The sequence below is a fragment of the Salmo salar genome, chromosome 03 (genome assembly GCF_965601325.2).
Source record: "Salmo salar chromosome 03, fSalSal1, whole genome shotgun sequence".
Classification (NCBI taxonomy): domain Eukaryota; kingdom Metazoa; phylum Chordata; class Actinopteri; order Salmoniformes; family Salmonidae; genus Salmo; species Salmo salar.
In genome coordinates this window covers 25,301,262-25,322,793 of record NC_138293.1, presented here as the reverse complement: position 1 = coordinate 25,322,793, position 21,532 = coordinate 25,301,262, and the positions used below count along the sequence as shown (strand labels likewise).

General features: G+C 48.2%; 1 protein-coding gene across 1 annotated transcript in view; it reads right to left on the bottom strand.

The window, feature by feature from the left end:
* Positions 1–507: 507 nt before the first annotated feature.
* The window catches only part of LOC106599390 (protein patched homolog 1), a 34,895-nt gene continuing 13,870 nt past the window's right edge, over positions 508–21,532 (bottom strand). Inside the window, exons 3-20 of the mRNA XM_014190600.3 lie at positions 21,313–21,502; positions 21,141–21,210; positions 20,911–21,002; positions 16,785–16,980; positions 16,484–16,605; positions 14,882–15,029; positions 13,893–14,024; positions 13,516–13,764; positions 13,144–13,269; positions 10,846–11,743; positions 9,755–9,897; positions 9,403–9,583; positions 8,940–9,220; positions 7,568–7,705; positions 7,258–7,400; positions 3,651–4,029; positions 2,987–3,512; positions 508–2,785 (exon numbers count right to left, since the gene is read on the bottom strand). Of these exons, the coding sequence (XP_014046075.1) occupies positions 2,751–2,785; positions 2,987–3,512; positions 3,651–4,029; positions 7,258–7,400; positions 7,568–7,705; positions 8,940–9,220; positions 9,403–9,583; positions 9,755–9,897; positions 10,846–11,743; positions 13,144–13,269; positions 13,516–13,764; positions 13,893–14,024; positions 14,882–15,029; positions 16,484–16,605; positions 16,785–16,980; positions 20,911–21,002; positions 21,141–21,210; positions 21,313–21,502 (4,049 nt within the window). The 3' untranslated portion in view covers positions 508–2,750. The remainder of the gene's footprint in view (positions 2,786–2,986; positions 3,513–3,650; positions 4,030–7,257; positions 7,401–7,567; positions 7,706–8,939; positions 9,221–9,402; positions 9,584–9,754; positions 9,898–10,845; positions 11,744–13,143; positions 13,270–13,515; positions 13,765–13,892; positions 14,025–14,881; positions 15,030–16,483; positions 16,606–16,784; positions 16,981–20,910; positions 21,003–21,140; positions 21,211–21,312; positions 21,503–21,532) is intronic.

Here is a 21,532-nt window from a genome sequence, read left to right as displayed (position 1 = left end):
GATTTTTGAACTTTTCCTCTTAAAAAGTGATATCCCAAGTATAAATACAGTAAAGTATACACTAAAGGGTAAATAAAAAATATGTTTTGAGGAAAATAATGTTTTTTTTGAGAACTGCAAACTTCAAGGACTAGGGCATTCAAGGCGTTGGTCCTATGGGGATTTGTGATGTCATCGCGAATGAAAAGGTGAAAAGGAGACTGGAGTGCTGGAAAGAAAATGATTGACAGCAGGTCAGGATTGTGTCCACTACTTGTGTCACAATGAAGTTGATGGAATTTGTTTTGGAGACACAATCTTTGATGAGGCTTCTCAACAATGTGCCCTGGAGAACTTGTGGAGGTCAGCAGGGCTATTAAACAGGACTGTGTATTTACCCAGCAAACAGATCTGTCACCAACAAGTTGTAAGATGACATAGGGAGGTGATAAAGCTGTTGACTGTGTTAATAGATGATAACAGAAAAAAACACACCGAGTTAATTTAGAAAAGACTCATGGAAACAGATAGGATTATTATTTTTTTTCCATTTGAATTTATTTTGTTAGTTCAATTCCTATAGAAGGTGAGGGAAAATAATGGTCACACAAGGGTTTTCTTGAGCATAGTTTTCGGAAGTCACAGTGTTTTAGACATCGACAAAAAGAGTAATAACACTTCAATTAATTACACGAAGAAGGAAAGGCGAGGAAACTAAATATGGTGGACAGTGTCTGCCACACCTCTCCTTCATTTTCAAGTGAACCCTTCTCTCCAAAAAACAAAACATAGGGTCTGTCTGAAACCCCCTCTACTCATTGTGGACAACCCCCCCCCCCCCTCCCAAAAATAAAAGCAAACAAACAAAAACAACTCTGCAACAATAGATATAATTATATATAATATATATTTACTCTTTAAAAATAGAACTTCAGTCTAGTGACTAACATCTGTACAAACTACAAAAATAAAATTTGTATATAAATAATTTATATGGCATGTCATACATTTGAAATAAAACTACAACTCTATGCAGAACCCCCAACCCCTACCCTAGCACTCCTATAACTTACACCCTCATGTATTTCTGTATTGAAGCAGTGAATGAATGTCGGTTGTACTCGAAACATATAATTTTTTTTGTTTAGTTCCAGAATGCACAGTAGCTACTTTATTTTTCTTTCATAACTCTATGAACAAAAGAAACCCAAGCTGCCACTTAAATCTATTACATTTCCCTGCATTTAAATTGGCAGTGATGTGACCAACTGAACGACCAACTATGACCATAATATAAAGGTAAAAAATGAAATAACAACAAAATCACTGAAATGCTGGCTTGCATGAGGCCTACACAAACTAGAGAGAGAGAGCGAAAGAGAGACAGACTTCCTCCATGACACAGGAAGTGGGTCTTGGAGTAGTTGTCCTGTTCAAAATGCATTACCTAGTCAACAATTGCACAAGGTTGAAATAATGTCTACCACAACCCTAAAGCAGCCAAAAAAATGTAAAAGAAAAAAAAATCCCTTTGCATTTGATTTAAATTCCCTTTCAGAATAAGATTGGGGAAACAACCAGCATTTGTCAAATATTACCCCCTAGACCCCAGTTAAGTTGGAGGACAAGGGGGGTGACAAAGTTGACCTTACCCAATGTACAGCTTAGATAAACTCAGGAAAGAAATAAAACCCTTAACAGCTCCTTCAAGTAATAAAACATGTAGACTGCAAAATAACAACGAGACAATGAACATAATGCAACATGCCAGTGAGCTGGGGCACAATGAATGACGCTCAAGAAACTTCAACCCAAAGTGACACAAGTCAAGTTGCTGACTGCACACAGACTTACAGAGCTACAGGTTAATTGAAATGGACAAATACATGGTAATATATTAATGTACTGTCTGAACACAGGCATTATTCTGGATGAACAGCCCATGTATTATAGAAGAAGCCAAAGTGGGAGATTCTATTGTTTTGCTAAATCTGTACATCATGTCACATTAGTAAATGAAGTACATATCTGGGGATTCTAAACGCAAAATAAAAACGGTGAAAGGATGCTCTCAAACAAACACGACATATCATATTTATGTCTAACTTTGAATATATGTACTGTGCTTATGCATTTCAAGAGGGAAGGTGTTGTGAAGGCACAATGGTTATTGTTAGAAGGAAAAAAAGATTTACTGAGCTTGTTTGTATTTGTACAGTGCAATCATAACCAACGATGGAGAATCAGAAGAGATCATTATGCGTTGCAGAGCTTAATCAATAAGACGCCCTCCACCCTTAGCGTAAGAACATCTAAAATGATTTCTCAACATAGATCGGGGGAGGGGGGTACTGCAAATAATTTCCATTTTTTGAAGTGTAGCAGCAAAAAAACAAACACAATAACCTAATATCTTAACGTCTCACTTTTCGGAACTTTTTTACATATAGCACATCTTCTTAATCTAAAGAAAGGGAGGAAACCCCCCCCCAAATCACGTTATACATCTGAGTTTTACACAAGAGAATACCCAAGTTATACAGTACTCTTTTAAATAGTTGTTTCCCTCTATTTAGTATTAAAATATATATTCATAAATTTATATATTCTTAAAACGACCTTTTTTAATATCTTTAAAAATAAATCCTCGTCTGTGTGAGGTCTATGTACAGTTGAAAGTGAAAGGGCTGGGTATCGGGAGCTCCCAAGTGAGAGGCAGCCAGCCAGAAATGGATTCCAGACATAGGGGACAGGGCGGGGTAGCAGGGTGTCTAGTAATCTTTGGCTGCCTGGATCCGTGGGCCAACTGGAACACAAGAAGGAAGAAAGAGGACAGTGAGAACCATTGTTGAACAGCAGTCATAACTGCACACACAGAGACATACGCAGACAGCTTATGAACAGAATGTTAATGTAAAAATGTGCTAATATAGCCTAATGTTGATCTACCATAAAATTAAAAGTCCAAGTATGTAAAACGGTGTTTTAGCTTCAGCGTGAGACTCACCTTGTGCCTGGTTCGCCTGATGCTGGTTCTGTACAGATTCCAGGTCTTCAACCTCCAAGGATTCACGCTTGGAAGATTGGGTAGCTTTCCCACAAGATTGTGAAGTCCTCTTAGTGTCCTCAAAACAGTCTGATTCACTGTCCACGTAGCCCTCGTGCATGTACCCATGGTAGGCCCCCGGCAAGCTGGGGTGCACAGCCACAGTCACAGAGGCTGTGGCCGTAACCATGGTAGTAACAGCACTACTGGGCGCGGTACCGCCATTATAGGCCGGCATCTTAGTCCTGTTCTGATGAGGCCCTCTGTTGGTCTGAGACCTGGGACCACAGTGATTAGTCCTCTCAGGACCCTGGGTCCTGTCACTGGGTAAATGTTGCCTCCTGGGTCCCTGGTCAGATTTGTAATCATGTTTGTTATCCCACTGCGTGAGTTGAGAGCTGACCGAAGTCACCGCATTCAGAGAAGACTCATTTAAGAGATCTTTCTGAGCGGTTACGGTCGGGCCCTCTTTGAACGGTTTCACCACCTGGAAGAGCAGAACGATAATAGGCATGATAGGTTACAATCATGATTTTCATTGTTAATAACAATGCAATGCACATATCATACTGTATTTGGGCAGTATCATGTATGAAGTAGCAACTATACAGTGGCGCTATCGTACCGTGAGTTTGGGGAAGCTGGGGTTCTTGCTGTCCTCCAGTAGTATATGAGAGGTAGGAGGGGTGATGTAAGGACTGCGGTCACAGTACTTATACTCCTCCCCAATTCCTGATGTGGTAGTCGTTTCAGAGTAGTACTCAGAGTCCGATGACTCTGAGAAGGCCTGTTGTCGTGGGCCCTGTGGACCGTGTCCTCCGTAGTAGCCGTGGTGGGTCATGGGAGGGGGGAGGGGCTCCGGCAACGGGGTGGGCAGGCGGCTGCCGTTGTCGGCCGGGGTGACCTCCGGGGGTGGGCCCATGAGGGAGAGCAGCACGGGCAGCAGCACCAGTCCATTCAGGATCCCCAGCACGGTCAGAATAGCCAGCACCGCAAAGAAGTACCTGGAACACAACCATCACAGAAAGAACATTCAGTCACCAAGGCTCCTTCTCAGCGCCACCAGCACTCAGGCACATTAGTAAACAGGTGACATGAGGACACACTGGAAGGGAGGACATTGCAGAGCTGGGGGTAGATAGAATCAGACCACCTCCCTCAAGCCCTATGTTTGCCTCTACTTTCCTCATTATTTTTCATTCCCTTTCCCCCCCCTTCCCCTCAATTTCCTCTCTCCCTCTGTCCGTCCCTCTTTACTACTGGCAACTTGACAAGTTGGAAGAAAATTCCTGGGCTCCATCTTCTCCCTCTGGGAGCCCTCATCTATCTACAGCACTGCCACTTCCTGAAAATATGTGTTTACATTAGCCAGCAGATCCTACACGTCAGAAACGCCAGGGCCCTCCCTCCCCTCCCCTCCCTGTCTGACTGCAGGCTGGGGAGAAGAAACGTGCCCCTCCTGGCCTCCGAGCTGCTGCTGCCGCTGCTGCTAATGTAATTTTCCCTTTAACAACTTAATATCCAAAGTCATTGAGCTCCAATTTCAGTGTGGCGAGGGCAAGGCACCTCTATGTTTATACTGCGCTGGCCAGTGGAGCCCGCCTGCTCTTCCTGCCTGCCGAGCCGCCTGCCTACGTCAGCTAAATCACATTACACCTCACAGACACTACATGAGAGAGATAGACAAGGCCTGCTGTTTGGATGTGTCCCAGAGTTACTATTCATCCTATCCTGTTTTGTATTCAACGTCACTGCTGATTAGTGTGTGGAGTGGGCCGCACATGATAGTAGAGATACAGGTAGTGTACATACAGTCAGTGTCCCTTTGTAATGAGAACAGAGAGGAAACCATATACTCAGTCTGGTATCTGAAGAGAACCAGAGTGGATGGGAAGCTGCTCTGGAAAAAAATGGTGTTTGTGTGTTAAGGGCAGGGGGTAAATCAGATTCTCAACATGCTCCAACTAAAACAGCCTTTGATGCTCCCAATGCTGTTGAGAGCCTCGTCTTTGTCTCTCTTGGAATTGTATGGAGCTGTTGTGGTTCCTAGCTCTGCCCTAAATGGTTGCGTGGTGAATGGTACTCTATAATGGGCTACAGAGCTGTGAGGTTGCCTGGGTTTCTGTGAGCCTCTCTGTGCTCTGAGGGAGGGCTGAGGTTGCCACAAGAAAGAGCGCATGAGAAAATTAGAGAGCACTCCACTTAAACACTAACAGAAAACAGAGAGCTCAGCTCTTTTAACTGTGGTCCAGACTTAAAGAGGTAAGAAAAAGAGAGTGGATTATGAAAAACAAGAACAAGGATAATAGCATTCTGGAACTTTCGTTCATCCTCTCCCCGACTCTACCACACCGGCTTCGTTCGTGTCACACCTCAGAAGGGAAGGTCATTCTTAAAGTTTGGTATATCACTTGCCTTTATTTCACCTTGTGCTCCTATTGCACCCTCCCATTTACTCTTCTACTATCCCTATGTCTGTCTCTTTAACAAGGCAAATGGATACCTTCCTGTTTTACTCTGAGAATCTATCCCTCAACTTAACTTGTTATGACCAAATACTTCACCAATCATTTCAGTTCAGTCTTCTCAACCATGACTGACTTTGAAAAGACACACACGTGACTGGTCACTTCTTATGCCCCTGAAAGTAGTTTCAAATGAAAACACACATACCCTAAGGAAGAGTAGAAAACCAGATGAAACAGAAACCACCATCTCTGTTCACCTCTAGTTACCGTCCAACTCAACTCGTTAGATACTCGTTAGATACAACCACTCACTATAATAACTATCCTGCATCTGGGAAAAGGCAAGAAAAAAAGTCACTTGTTTATTTTACTAAGTCAACATTCCAAAAGTGGAGCTTGATTTATTTAAGGGGTAAAAAAAAGAAGAGAGTACCTAAACTATCCACGGCCTGGTTGGGTTAGACCTCCAGAGAAGACCTAGTGTTAGGAATTCTGTTGTTTATATAAACTGTAATCTTTTCCATTCGGAGTCAGGGGTTGGAAAGGGTGGCTCCTTTGGAGAGGGGCCGCTGAGCTCGCTGGGCTGTTTATCCACGGTACCACCGCCAGGAGATGTTTACAGCAATGTATTTATGCTACTCCCCAGCTAGAGGGATGGCTCTGCTCTCCTCTGCTACATCTAAACAGGACCTCCTAGTGTGAATGCCCTCCTCGTGCTGCCTGCTAGCCACCACCACCACAACACTTAGTTCTCCAACCAAGCATCCAAGCTCCACCACTATCCTAGAACCAGCCACCCTCCTCCTCCCAACTCTCTATTCCTCACTCCTCTTTCTTTCCCACCCTGTTGTTCTTGTCCTTCTCTCGTCTCTTTTTCCTTCTCTCCATTTTTGGTGGGAAAACAATCCTTCCCAGTACCACCATGTTGCTTGACTCAAACACTTAGAGAAGTTTGGAGCGTTTCTGCCAAAAAGCCACCCTGAGCGTATTTATATTTTCAATGTGCTGCCCTGCTTTCTCAGTTAGCGATTTTTATGTCATGGGCCTGTTTGAGGCTGTTCTCAAGGCTGTGGTTTAGTTTCAGCTGAAGCCAGATTCAGCTGAAAACATTGCTATTCGCTTTTTTCCACTGATGCATTTTGGCAGAGAAAAAATGACCATCCAACAGAAGCCAGAGGTCTTGGTTGGGAGTGAGGGTTGTGAAGGTGACTTCTGGTAGGGGTACAACTGACCAATTCAAACCCTTTTTTTATTGCGGTGCCCTATTTGGGCACAAAAGCTTTCAACCGGATGATTGGCATGTTTACAGATTCCGTATGAAAATAGTATGTGTGTGTTTACATGCGTGTGTGTGTGCTCGTATGTGTGGTGTATGCATGTGTGCGACTCACCACCACCCAGTGGGTAGTCAAACATTTACATGTTTACAAGCAGCTGTTCCACACCCTTGCTGTTTTCTCCATTTGTTGTGCTATTAGGGTGGGGCCATTAGGATGCTGGGGGAGGCAGGCAGGCAGCAGCACAAAGGACTGACAGACAGGGCCAGGTGGGGGTCCGCATTCCCACCTGCATGCACCCCTGACCCCCCACCCACACTGGCTCCCTCACCCAGGGGGAAACAGACAATTGTCTCCATGCATCAGCCCCCTCGGCCTACCCCTCAGCAACATAAACACAACACCACCACTTCCTCCGTAAGGCGACATATGGACTGGGGGGAATGGGGGAATCTGCCCTGGCAGAAGTGAAGTCTCTCACACTCACCTCAGGATGAAGTCAAACTCGGAGCCAGCCAGCATGAGGACCCCTAACAGAGTAGAGATGGCCCCGTCAATCACAGGGGCAAACATGTGCTCCAGGGCCACCGCAGAACGCCTGTTCCTATTGCCTATGGCCGTCAGAAAGGCCTGGGGACAGGAGAGCGGACAGAGGCAGAGGGTTAGGGTCAGGCTGTCCAGTAGAAAAGACTCATGGGAAAAAGTAGTAACTAGTGGCTACATCCTCATTCCATCCCTGACAACACTTCTTATCTTCATTGTCTTTGTTTTGTACCCTGCCCGGGGAGGTTTTTTACCAGTGCGATATGGACAGTGAACTCAACGCCGATGCCCACAGAGGCGATGAGGATGACCACTGGGATGGCACTGAGCTTGATGCCGATCAGGCCCATGATACCAAACAGCTCCACCGTCATCATGGCCAGGATGAAGACCTGAGGAGAGGAACACGGGTTGGTTAGACACTGCCTCAAACTCTGGAGTCACAATGAAACACAACCATTGAAGTGTAGGTAAATGTGTTAGAGATGAAGAGAGAGAAAGTTATGTCTTGCACCCACAACTCTGTGTGCCTATTTCCATAATACTATTAGGTAAGAGTTAGGTCTTCACCCGACATCATTTTTGACCCTACATTCAGAAGGTTTTCACTGTCATCTGCACGGCATTGAATTACACTCAGGCTCTAGTCTCACTCTCCGTCCCTGGCTGCTCCCTCTTTCAAGGTTGCTGAGATGAGTGACAGTGTCAGACAAAATACAATATGGACTCTCACCGTTCCCCTTCTACTACTTGTCATTCCTCCTGACACAATTTCACCACTAATGTACTTCTCTAGAAAAACATTATTTTCAATTAGAGAGAGAGAGGACTTTGAAAATGCTTAGCCTCGTGAACCTCTGATGTTCGCAGGGGTCCCAATTTGGTCACGGTTAAATTGGAAATGATAAAACCCAGTTTTATTGCGCGGCCACATATAGGCAGTGAAACTATAGAAGCTCCAGCTTAAAGAGAGACAATGTGACTGTGCACATGTAGGTCTGAAAGGACCCCCCCCCCCCCCCCCTCCCCCCACGTGTTTGGGAAGATTGTGCCGTCTGTCTTTCAGTAGGACTGACTACTTAAATAGTGAAATGAAATACATTCCAATTCCAACTGAAACCTGTGCCACACTGACTGAACCGCGCCACTACAGCCCCAACGGTCGGTCACGAGAGTCACCCTTCAGTGCGGTCTGACCAGGCGGGCGGCCCAGGGACCCTCCCCTCACGACCAGGCTGTGTGAAATGTTTCCCAGCCGCTGAGCTGACAGGCCATCTCCCCCCAGGCCTGATGGATGGGTTTAGCAGGCCAAGGTCGCGACTGGGCAGATCCGTCCTGTCCCCAATTTTTGACAAAGGGAGCTGGAGGTAAAGTCTTCAGCAGAGGCTTTGCATTTCCTTTTCTAAGACCGGCCGGGCCAGATTAGAATGACAAAGGCCTGGGGGGTGTGAGTAGCACCCCCCAGGCCAACCCGCCATGGGCCCTCCCCAGAGATGGGGCCTCCGCTCCCTCTGTGGCAGGGTTATTGAGCTGTGCTGAGGGAGGGAGGCCTGGAAGGAGGAGGAGGAGGAGAAGAAAGAAGAGGAGGAGAAAGAGGAGGAGGGATGCTGAGCTGAGGGGACCTACAATGATGCCAGCGGTCCAGGGGTTGAGCAGGAGGATGGCACAGACCAGGAAGGTGCAGGCTAGCACCACGCTGACCGCCAGGAGGAACCAGTGTCGCAAGCCGATGTACTGCTCCCAGAACAGGAAGGGGTAACCGTTGGGGTAGTTGAGAACACCTTTACGGGTGAACTCCTCGCAGATGGCGCGCACGCTCTCGATGCTCTCGATGAAGTCGGACGCCTGCCTCAGGCCGTTCAGGTAGAAAGGGAACTGAGCAAACTCCAGGGGCTCTGCGGCAGGGACTGTGACAGATGGAGGAGAGGTTAGACACTCAGGTTCTCACAGATTTACAATCTGTTGTTATTATCAACAATACCTTTACATTGAAGGAAAGATACACATGTCCTAGACCATTATGAACTTGGATCATGGTAGCAACTTGATTAAAAATGATTAATATGATTTTAAAGAGATGCCTACTTACTGCGCAGATTCTCTCCGGTGGTGTCATACTTGTCGTGGATCCACTCGCGAGGCTGAGGGTAGAAGTTACCCTGAGAGGCAGCATAGCCCAGAGGGTCATTGCTCACCCACACAGTCAGGTAGATATAGAAGACCTCTGGGTGAATCAGACCCTCCTCATTCATCAGACGACGAGAAGTCAGCTGGAGTAGACAGACAGAGAGAGACTGGGTTTAGCATTCGCAGTAGCAGGACTATACCTTCTAACATATTGAGGGGTGATTCAACCTAACCAGGAAGTCCCATTGAGGTCAGAGCTGGGAAACGGAGTTCTATTGAACTCAGTAGGGGCATGGCACTGTAACGGTACACACCTGGTTGTAGTTGAAGGGGTCCTTCTTGGAGCCTGTCTGGATGAGCAGCTTGTAGGCCAGAACACCATCCTCAGTGCCGTTACGGTAGTTATCCCAGGTGATTCTGCCTGATTCCCAGTCTGCATCGAAGGCAGCCTGCAGTCCTAAAGGAGAGAGAAAAAGAACACAGGACAGCACAGGGTTAGCCATCTCTGTCGGATCTACTTTTACCACTACATTCTCATGGTTATTATATCATATAACTATTGACGATGTTTTGAGTACTATGCTAGGAGTTATATTTTAGAGTAGTGAAAACATGATGGTAGACTGGCACGTTTAGAATGAGTCATCAAATTAAAATAAGACGTTTTACAGAGTGTTCTGAATATCAACCTCCTACAATCACACACACTCATCCAAAAACAACAGCTCTGTTCCTCATGTGTATGGGCTGAATAAACTAACCAGCAAAGCCTTTCGTGTTTTCCAAATGACAAAGTCTGGCGCTGCAGCTAAAAACCAGTTCCACACAACCTTTCTCTAATTACAGGGAGATTCTGACTAGAAAGGCATAGCATCGAGGGAGGAGTGGAGAGAGAGAGTCTTTTATGCCACTCCAGTTCTCCATCGATTGAAGAGTTCAGTTCCTCATGTTTTGGAACGGCAAACCTGGTTACCCACGGCCCACCCTCGATAGCTTAATATTAGCTTAATAGCTTAATACCCTGTACAGTAATACTCCCTCACGACTAGTCTAGGACCTCCAACAACGTTAAGCCGGAGGGAAGAGCCAAAAGGTAACCTTTGGCCTTCCTATGATATCATCTGCCCTCCAGCCCTGCTGGATGTGGGTGAACTTTCACCGCCACAGGCGTTAACTCACCTCCCATCCACCTCCCATCCTCCACCTTTGTCCTTAGACTAAAGATAAACATCAAACCCCAGCCTGTCACTCCAAAGGCCCTGACATCACCAAACTCTCTACCTCAAGGGCAAGAACCCACCACAGACGGAGTTCCCTTTCAAATACACACTGACTAACACTAGAATCACTATGGGGCTTCTAGAATGAACTAAAATAAGGTCTCCTTTAATTAAACTGTATTTACCTCTGAGCCAGTCTTGGAAATAGTGCAGCCACATCCGGGGCAGCTGCTGGTCGCTGTCCTTCACCACATACTTGACCGAGATGAAGGAGTTGTGCAGCTGGATGAGGAGACGCTGGGAGCGGGCGTAGTCAAAGCCGTCCATGGTCACCAGGTACATGTTGTAGAAAGAGAAGTACTTGAACTGGGCGTTGATGAAGTCGTACTCCTTGGTGTCGCGGGGCACAATGTCGGTCAGGTAGAGTCCATCATGGACCATGGTGGTTCCGTACAGGCTGAGCCCCAGCAGAGCCACAAAGAGGACCACGACCACCACCTTGCTCTCTGGCTTTAGGAGGAGAGGAGCGTACTTGTCCCGGGCGAAGCTTGATAGGTTCCAGCGGAAGAAGGGGAGTGGAACACACTCCCTGGCCTCCTTGGACTCATCCATCTGGGCCAGGAGGTCCCGGGTGGAGCTGGATGGGCTGAAGAGCTGGGAGCCGTAGGAGTCGGTGGGGGAGGGGGGAACAGGGGAGGAGGCCACCACCACAGAGGGAGGGCTGGTGGAGATCTGGGAGGTGGGGGGCAGGATGGTGACTATGTGCTGGCCTGCCGCGTCACACTGGGTGAAGGCCTGGACGGTGGTGGTGATCTGGGTGCTGGTAATGATGGTGGAGCCTGTGTAGGTTGTTGTAGTCTGGGTGCCAGGCGCGTGGCTGTGGGTGGTGGTGGTGGTGGTGGTGTTGTCGTTGGCATCGGAGAACTCCTGGGGTTGGATCTGGATGACCCGGGAGGAGCAGGGGCTGTAGAAACAACACAGGATGTCCAGACGCTTGTCCTCCCGACGGTGTAGGTCCAAACTCAGAATGGCCGGGAAGATGAGGAGCACCATGGCGAAGTTGAACACCACAATAATGGCCGCCTAGGGAGAGAGAGAGAGAGAGAGAGAGAGAGAGAGAGAGAGAGAGAGAGAGAGAGAGAGAGAGAGAGAGAGAGAGAGAGAGAGAGAGAGAGAGAGAGAGAGAGAGAGAGGAGAGAGAGAGAGAGGAGAGAGAGAGAGAGAGAGAGGGGGGAAGGAGAGAGAGAAATACTGTTTAGGAGAGGGGCCAACCCTGTTCATGACTTCGCTCCAATGCTGCCACCCGACTCCACAGCTGCCTTCTTGAGCTCCACAAAAAAGGGCTCTACATTCAAGCTCTCTTGCTGTTTTAGTGCCTCGGATTCAGTCCCAGAAAGTAAAAGAAAACAAACAAAGTAAAAAACGCTCCCTAAATCACCAGCGAAAATAGTCAACAAGCCAGGGAACTGAGGGAGAGGAAAGGGGACTCCCAAGGCCGCTGCTGCTTTTAAGAGCGTTGGGCTAGAAACCGAAAGGTCGCTGATTCGAATCCCAGAGCCGGCAAGTTGGAAAAATGTGCCATTTTGCCCTTGAGCAAGGTAGTTGGACATCGATTAAGACAGCCCCCCCACACCTCTCTGATTCAGAAGGGTTGGGTTAAATGCAGGAAGACACGTTTTGGTTGAATGCATTCAGTTGTGCAACTGATTAGGTATCCCCCTTTCCCTCTCTGCGTGTCTGTGCAGAACCCCTCCTACCTCCCTACTCTATCACCCTGGGGCTGACATTATAGTTGGTATGGTTTCACTGCACCACAGACCACCCAGGGGGGAGGCGGGTAGATCACAGAGCTAGAGGCTGACGGCCCAGTGATATACTGATCCACTCCCTACTCTGATTATTTCCACCCTCCCCACCTGAGAGAGCGAGAGAGAGAACGGGAGAAAGAGAGAGAGAGCGAGAGAACAGGAGAGAGAGAGAGAGAGAGAGAGGGAGAGAGAGAGAGAGAGGAGAGAGAGAGAGAGAGAGAGAGAGAGAGAGGAGAGGAGAGAGAGAGAGAGAGAGAGAGAGAGAGAGAGAGAGAGAGAGAGAGAGGGAGGGAGGGAGAGAGTGCGATAAAGGCTGCAGTGAGCAATACAAAGAGGAAGGGAAAAGAACAAAGACACCCCCCACAGGTATGTGTATGTATATATGTGTATATGTATGCATGCGTGTATGGATATATATATTTACCCCAAAAATATATGGGTGATTGGAAATGATGCAGACAATTACATTGATGGAAGCAATATTCTTTCTGCTATATTAAGCTGATCCACCCCTAAATTTAAAAAAAATAAATAATAATAAATGTCACTTCTAAAAAAGCCTGTGGCCCAATTTTTTTAATGTGTGTGTCTCCTTCAGCGTGGGTGCCTAGCACTCCTGGTTCCATGGCAGAGCTAGGCAGTGTAAACAGTGGGGCATACAGCACAGTCTAGTACCTGCAGAGAGAAGGCACGCAGTGCTGGGATGGGGACCAGGGCTGCCATGAAGAAGGCGATCATGTTGTTGATGGAGGTGAGCGCCACACTGGTGCCAGTCCTCCTCAGGCAGTCCCCTGTCCTCTCCTGCAGGGGTAAACCAAAACACAGTCAACGGTTAGTGCCAGGCCAGCCAGAGTAGATGAATATAAGTAACTGTTGTCATTCTAACTAATATAACTAAGTATGCGTCACAAATGGCACCCTATTCCCTATATAGTGCACTAATGTTGACCAGAGCCATGATTTTGGGACAGAGACTAAGTATGAGGTTACAGTGGATCTACAGGTGATTGAACTAGGGGGCTTGGGGAGTGGAGGTAGCTAATTTACCTTAAAGGGGATGTTGATGCCAGTCTCAGTGAAGGAGTGGGCCAGAAGGAACATGTCATCCACACCGATCCCCAGAGCCAGGAAGGGGAGAACCTGTGTGGTGGCAGCGTTAAAGGACAGGCCCAGCAGAGAGCACAGCCCCAGGCCAGCTGCCACAGACAGAGCCACCAGGAGCACGCCAGCCAGCCCCACGGCCCCCTGGGACTTGGCACAGTCCCAACGGAGCATGGTCACACAGGCGTAAGCCAGCTAGAATAGGACGGGAGAGAAGAGAGAGGGTGAGGATTTGAACTCAGCACAGGCGAATACGCATCCATACTGAACCACTGATATCAATGATGAAGCTACAGTAGAGAGAGTCGGTTACTACTTCTTACCATGAGCAGGTAGCCTCCAGCCACCCGGATGACACTGACATCAGAGAAGGACTTCATGATGTCGTTGAGGGTGGTGGTGGAGAAGGCATGGATCTCTGAAGTGGAGTTCTGGGGGATACTGCCATGAGCCACCTGAGGGGGGGGGGGGGGAAACAAATAACTTTATTTTAAATGAGCTGAGGGTCATTAATATAATTAATTAATGAATATTATAAGCCAGTAGTAGTGATCTAGTTTGATCAGGGCATGCCCATAACTTCCTATTTTGGGCCAACAACACACAAACAAGATATAGGTGAGCCCCTATGAAGCTTGACAAATAAGGACTACAGATACCAGAGAGCAAGGGTCAAGGGGATCAAATGAGATCACGTGGTCTCTCAAGCTACTCCATCAGCACCATGAATGGCCGATAACCTTAGGGGAACCCAACACCCTGCACTTTGTTTTTACAGTGACCCTCTCCTCATCTCCCGTTCACTCTCTCCCTCTTCTCCTCTCTTGCGAGCGGGCATTGGTGGAGGCATGACCCTCCCACTCCTTCAGTCCGCATGCTGGGTGTCAGCTATCACAAAAACAGCTTGTTCCTATAACTGGTAGTCTGTCAGTGGCCTCCTTGGAGGACTCTGTTTACTAGGCAGTTGAGGATTGATGGAATTCAGGCAGAGGTTGCAGTCCCTGGACCAAATCCAGTCCTTTACGCATGTGGTAGGTAAACAGCATGACTCAAATTTAAAGGAGTAGGGAAAAACAAGCCAACCTGAGGCCAACCTAAAGAACGCTCTATGATTTGTTCTCTGATTTCTTATTTGCCGGCATATTACTCAAACGGGTCAAGACAGGTTGGTGAAAGGTGCAGGCGGCAGAGGTGGGGAGCTAGGGTCCAGAAACATAGGCTTCATACCAAATGACATCCTATTTCCTATATAGTTTGATACTTTTGACCAGGTGTAGAGCACTAATGAGTACCACTTTTGACCCATACATACCTCTACAAACTTCCTTTGCCAGGACTCCAGGATGGCGGTGGCCTTGTCCTCATTCCAGTTGATGTCATGGATCTCATAGTCGTCCTTAAAGTGCTCGTAGAGCTGCTTGGGGCTCATCAGGAGAAACATGGTCTGGAGGGCCTCCGCACTGCAGGAGGCAGAGAGAGAGAGACACCGTCAGACGCCTGCAGCCAAGTGAGCTCAGGCCACACAGAGGAGGCATGTTCCCCACATTCAAATCCCCCCAAATAGTACAGAAAAACGTTATGAGTCCTCTTGTTAGGGGACTCCTGTCTCGGCTGTCATATAAACCAAAAGGTGGTTGTATACAGTGTACGTGGAGAAACGGGTGGAGAATTCAACTGTTGGCTATTGTTTCTGAATGCAGATTCAGGCTCTATTGCCTGAACGGGTGAAAGCAGGTGTCTTGATGCCTTTTTCCACAGCGAGCACAGATGGCCCTGAAGGCAACTTGGCATCGATGTGAGAGTTGTGGTGTTAAAAATGTGAATGAGATTATCGTAAATCATATCATGGAAAAAACTCTATGGCTTTAAATGACTGTATCCCTCCCTCCAGATTTGCCAGGGTCGTGATCTGGGCAGAGGCCCAACACTGTCAATCCATCCATATTTGTGCTGTGGTTTTAAATTCAATTGAAATAAAATAAATCATTCATAATACATAACAGAGCCCAGGAAATGTGTCTTACATACATATGGCAGTATATCAAGATGTTTTACATATTTGTAAGTCGCTCTGGATAAGAGCGTCTGCTAAATGACGTAAATGTAAAATGTAAATATCCTTAGCATTAGAAATGTGTGGTAGTACACCCTTGTATTTGGACTTATCTTTGGCGTCCCCTTTTTCATTCTCTGACTTAAAGGAGAGGCTGCCTTTTTCCCCCACTCCCCTCCACAACAAATCTGTCTTTAGTTTATGTGGCTGTCCATCATGTTTGATTGATCTGTCCTACACAGGGGTCAGAGGAGGAAACTGATCCTGCTTCATGAGAGGCATTCCTCAGATGTGTGAGGTTCTTAGGAGTCAGAGGCATTCCTCAGATGTGTGAGGTTCTTAGGAGTCAGAGGCATTCCTCAGATGTGTGAGGTTATTAAGAGTCAGAGGCATTCCTCAGATGTGTGAGGTTCTTAGGAGTCAGAGGCATTCCTCAGATGTGTGAGGTTATTAGGAGTCAGAGGCATTCCTCAGATGTGTGAGGTTCTTAGGAGTCAGAGGCATTCCTCAGATGTGTGAGGTTCTTAGGAGTCAGAGGCATTCCTCGGCTGTGTGAGGTTCTTAGGAGTCAGAGGCATTCCTCAGATGTGTGAGGTTCTTAGGAGTCAGAGGCATTCCTCAGATGTGTGAGGTTATTAAGAGTCAGAGGCATTCCTCAGATGTGTGAGGTTCTTAGGAGTCAGAGGCATTCCTCGGATGTGTGAGGTTCTTAGGAGTCAGCGGCATTCCTTGGCTGTGTGAGGTTTTTAGGAGTCAGAGGGATTCCTCACTGCTAGCTAGGCCCTCCCTGCCCTCGCTCCACTCCCTTCACTCGCCTTCAATCCTCCCCTGGCCCTGGTGTACACCCCCTCCCCCTCTTACCTCTGCAAAGCATTCTGGGTGTCCTTGACCCGGCCGCCCAGAATAAGCTCCTCCTGCCAGTGCATGAACTTTTTGGAGAAGCCGTGGCAACCACCTTGGAGACGCCCGGCAATGTCAGGACTCTGTGGAGGGAGACAGACAGACAGGCAGGGCCAACAGTTAGCTTATTTAACAACCAGGCACATTCGGCTCACTAAAATACTATCTTCTTTAAAAGAGAGGTAGAGTGGTGGTGGAAAGAGATAGAGAGGCAGAGATGGAGAGGTGGAAGGGAGATAGGGGTACTGTGGCGCTAGCTTACCTCTCTCAGGTCCTTGTTGGGGGCGCTGAGGGGGCACTCGGGGTCGTTGGGGTCCAGGCAGGGGCGGTTCATGTAAGCGTGACCCACCTGGGCCTTGTCCAGCATTTCCCTGAAGCCCTCCAGACTGGTGAACTGGCTGAGCTCCTCCATCAGCTTCAGAGGGTCCAGGTTCATCCACTGGATGTCAGGCATCCCCCTGTAGAGGAACAGAGAAACATACAGGCTCAGAGGGAGTCGCAGGGCACAGTAGAGAGATGCCATGGACATAGCAATCTGCGACACTGCATGTCTTTATATACAGTCCTATCCAGTGCAGTTCAGCTGTGCTCTTTCTGCAGAACCTTCTGCATCTTCCTTTTCCTTTCCTCCTCCAGCTACACCCCATGCCACCGTTCCTACACCTCCAGACTTCCCTGCCTTCCTGTATGCCATTGGCTGGTTCTGGTCTTGCCCTGCCTCTGCCGGACTCTCCCTGGTGGCGAGGAGCTGCAGATGCTGCGTTTATAAAGTAGCGTTTATTATCCTGTTACACGGGGCCACAATGCAGAGGGAAAGGCACGGCGGCAGGCTGCTCGCTCCTATTTCTTAACTTTGTGCATCAAGTCATAACAATTACCTCTGACTCGCAGACATCTTGATAAGGCTGCAGTAGAGCAGTGAGAGGGCTTGCTGGCTGGTGGCTGAGCTGAGCAGGGAGTCTGTCTGTGTGCTCTCTCTGCTGGGAGGCCGGGCTGATTGCCTGCCTGCCTCTCACACTGTTTAGTGGTGTGATGTTCACAGAGCCTTTCAAAAGGCCTAATCCTGAGTCCTTTCGCTGCTGCTGCCTTTGGGTCCTCCTCCCATGCAAAATGTATCATTTGCCCCAAAGAGCAGGCAATTATGTGGCCTGAGGGATAATGCTTTGGTGTCAGTTGACAGCTTTGGCTGTACAAAGTCAACTTTACAGTGCGCTAACTCAATGGCTCCCACCAATACAAGGAGAGTACTTGTCAAGAGGAAGCACCCTCTGCTTTACAAGATTGCCCTTGTGACATCTATATCATATCACATTACCCATAATACACCAGACAACGGGAAAGGGCCTTGGCTGCATAGGTTGTAATGTCTCCGTTTTCTGGAGTAGTCAGGTGCTGCAGATGATCATCAAAATCTTTTTGACTTTGTCCTGTGTTAAAATTGTACCATTTATTTCTTACAATAATCTAAAGATGTCTCATGGCAAATATATAACCCACTTGGTCGATTTTATGTTCTAATTTGACATTCTCGCACCTTCAAAAAATCCAATAATGAAACTATATTAAAAAAATGTGAACACAAAAACTACAACTCAGAACATTACAAGTCATAAAATAATGTTGTACCAATCATATAAAAACTATATATATATATTTTTAAACCTAGATACTTCGAGGCCATTTACTTTAGTTGGTAGAGAGAGAGAAAGGAATCCCCGAAGTGTCCTAACTCTGGGCCCAACCTCACTCCAATGATTCATGAAGAGAGTGGCTTCAAATAAAGCTGCTAGTCTCCCATTCCCACATACCAAGCGCCTTTGCTCCTGCTTGCAAAGAGAGGCTCCTTTATCTGCTATTTTTTGCTTGAGTGAACCAGCCTAGGCCCTTTTGTTTTTCCATAGATTGCTGCTCTTTGTTCTCTAAAGATTTTTTTCTCTCTCTCCCTCTCCCTCTCTCTCTCTCTCTCTCCCGCTCCCTCTTTTTGCATTAAACTCGGCTGAACTGAAGCGGAAGCTAGAGGGGACATTAGCCTCAGTGGCCAGGCCACCCCCAGCTCTCTTCAGAGCAGCAAAAAGAAACAGCAAATAAATAACAACAAAGACATTTTTGAGAACATATTTCAACACTGTGATTTAGGGGAATACTTGTGGATCTGTGATCATCAAAGGCTCTTCCCTACTCTCTCCTCTCACACTACATGAGAGAAAGCGAGAGCGAGAGACAGAGACAGAGACAGAGACAGAGAGAGAGAGAGAGAGAGAGAGAGAGAGGAGAGAGAGAGAGAGAGAGAGAGAGAGAGAGAGAGAGAGAGAGAGAGAGAGAGAGAGAGAGAGGAGAGAGAGCTGCCTGCTGGGCGAAAACAGGAGAAAACACTGTTTGTTGCTCAATGTGCAGGCATGTGGCTGCAGAAAACTGGTTTCAAAACCAGACTCTCAAATTGAACTATTGGTTTTAGTAGAATTTATAATCAAACTTTTTGATATGCAGAAAGTGAAAGAAAATTATGTAATTTAACTATCAATTTAGAGAGAATTAGCAAGGAATATGGTAAAAAGCATCGTAAAATTAACCAAACTCCACTGTTAATTTATTATACGCTCTTTGGGGACCAAGACTTGAATAATGCACTTTTTATTTGTTGGACAACTTACAGCTCGGAGCCCGGGCGATTACCATGAGAATGCACAGTGTTACTCGTTGCTGACAAAGCTGAGTCCCCCTCCAGGGCCCCCTCACTGATGGACACTCACTCGTAAACTGAAAGAATGCTTACCATTGTCTGACCCAAAGGCTCCCCTGCCCCCCTTTACCAACCCACCCAGTAGCAGCCATCTCTCCCTCCCTCCCTCTCCCTGTCCCCTTTACCAACCCACCCAGTAGCAGCCATCCCCTCCCTCCCTCCCTCTCCCTGTCTCCTTTACCAACCCACCCAGTAGCAGCCATCCCCTCCCTCCCTCCGTCTCCCTGTCCCCTTTACCAACCCACCCAGTAGCAGCCATCTCTCCCTCCCTCCCTCCCTCTCCCTGTCCCCTTTACCAACCCACCCAGTAGCAGCCATCTCTCCCTCCCTCCCTCCCTCTCCCTGTCCCCTTTACCAACCCACCCAGTAGCAGCCATCCCTCCCTCCCTCCCTCCCTCCCTCCCTCCCTCCCTCCCTCCCTCCCTCCCTCCCTCCCTCCCTCCCTCCCTCCCTCCCTCCCTCCCTGTCCCCTTTACCAACCCACCCAGTAGCAGCCATCCCCTCCCTCCCTCCCTCTCCCTGCCCCCTTTACCAACCCACCCAGTAGCAGCCATCTCTCTCCCTCCCTCCCTCCCTCCCTCCCTCCCTCCCTCCCTCCCTCCCTCCCTCCCTCCCTCCCTCCCTCCCTCCCTCCCTCCCTCCCTCCCTCCCTCCCTCCCTCCCTGTCCCCTTTACCAACCCACCCAGTAGCAGCCACCTCCCTCCCTCCCTCCCTCCCTCCCTCCCTCCCTCCCTCCCTCCCTCCCCTCCCTCCCTCCCTCCCTCCCTCCCTCCCTCCCTCCCTCCCTCCCTCCCTCCCTCCTCCCTCACCCTGTCCCCTTTACCAACCCACCCAGTAGCAGCCATCCCCTCCCTCCCTCTCCCTGTCCCCTTTACCAACCCACCCAGTAGCAGCCCTCCCTCCCTCCCTCCCCCTCCCTCCCTCCCTCCCTCCCTCCCTCCCTCCCTCCCTCCCTCCCTCCCTCCCTCCCTCCCTCCCTCCCTCCCTCCCTCCCTCCCTCCCTCCCTCCCTGTCCCCTTACCAACCCACCCAGTAGCAGCCATCCCCTCCCTCCCTCCCTCTCCCTGTCCCCTTTACCAACCCACCCAGTAGCAGCCATCCCCTCCCTACCTCCCTCTCCCTGCCCCCTTTACCAACCCCTGCTCGGCTGGGGGACTGTGTGTGCGTGTGCGTGTGCGTGTCAGTGTGTGTGTGTGTGTGTGTGTGCGTGCATGCGGGGGTTATCCCCCTCACAGCTACGACGACAGGAAAAGCATAGGTGACGACTGAAGTAGGCCTCTTCCTAACAACAGGGCGAACCGGCTCTTTAGTCAAAGCTTGATGTTAGGTTGTTATCGCCACCACTGTAGGTTATTGCTGCCGCCACTGTATTGGTTCCAAACTAAAGCCTCTTGTTATGAAGAGTGTGGGAGAACCAGGAGGTCAATTGAGATTTTGTAGCCAAGTCACATTCCCTGGCCCCTGCCAAACCCAATGTATGAATAAGGTGAAAGAGGCCAAGCTAGCTGGGCACGGGCCCTAACGTAACTCTAATACTGGGATTCAAGATAGCTGACTCATATAAACACTAAAACACATTCTGTATTTCCAAGCAATATGGAAGAAAACAATTTGCATGATTTGAAGAACAATTATTCTGGAACTTACGGTAAGTATGCTGACCCCCCCTGGAGCTTTGCACCTTCCCAAAAACAGTCCAGTGGGGTAACAATCATACAGGGGAACAGCTTGTCAATCATCTGCAAACCATGGATACATTCATCAGTTATTATGCAAACTATCAAGACTACATAATAAAGAATAAAAACATGCATGTTAATAGTCATGGACCAAAAATGACAGGCAGGGATATTTCCTTTAAAAAAATATCAACTTACCCTTTCAATCATGACATTTTCTATGATAGGGACACCAGATTTGTAGCAGATTTTATTGAGATCCCATGATCTGAGGAGAGAAGACATACAGAACATGAAATATATGTAAGCCCGGACAACCCCCTTTCTTTAGCTGTGACGTAATCCCCAGTGATCCCATGGGTCTACCTACTTTCCAAACAGAGACACCTGGACCTTGCTGGCTGAGAGCGCTGCCTCCAGGTGAAGCAGCAAAGCACCCTGTGTCAGAATGTTGGTCCCTTCCTGTTTGGGGGTTTGTATGAGCATCTGTGACGTGAACACAGACTCCTCTCCCTGTTTCTCCTTGGTGTAGCGCAGCTCCCGACTCACTCGGCTACCGGCTAGAAGAGAGAAGAAGAGAGATGGAGAGG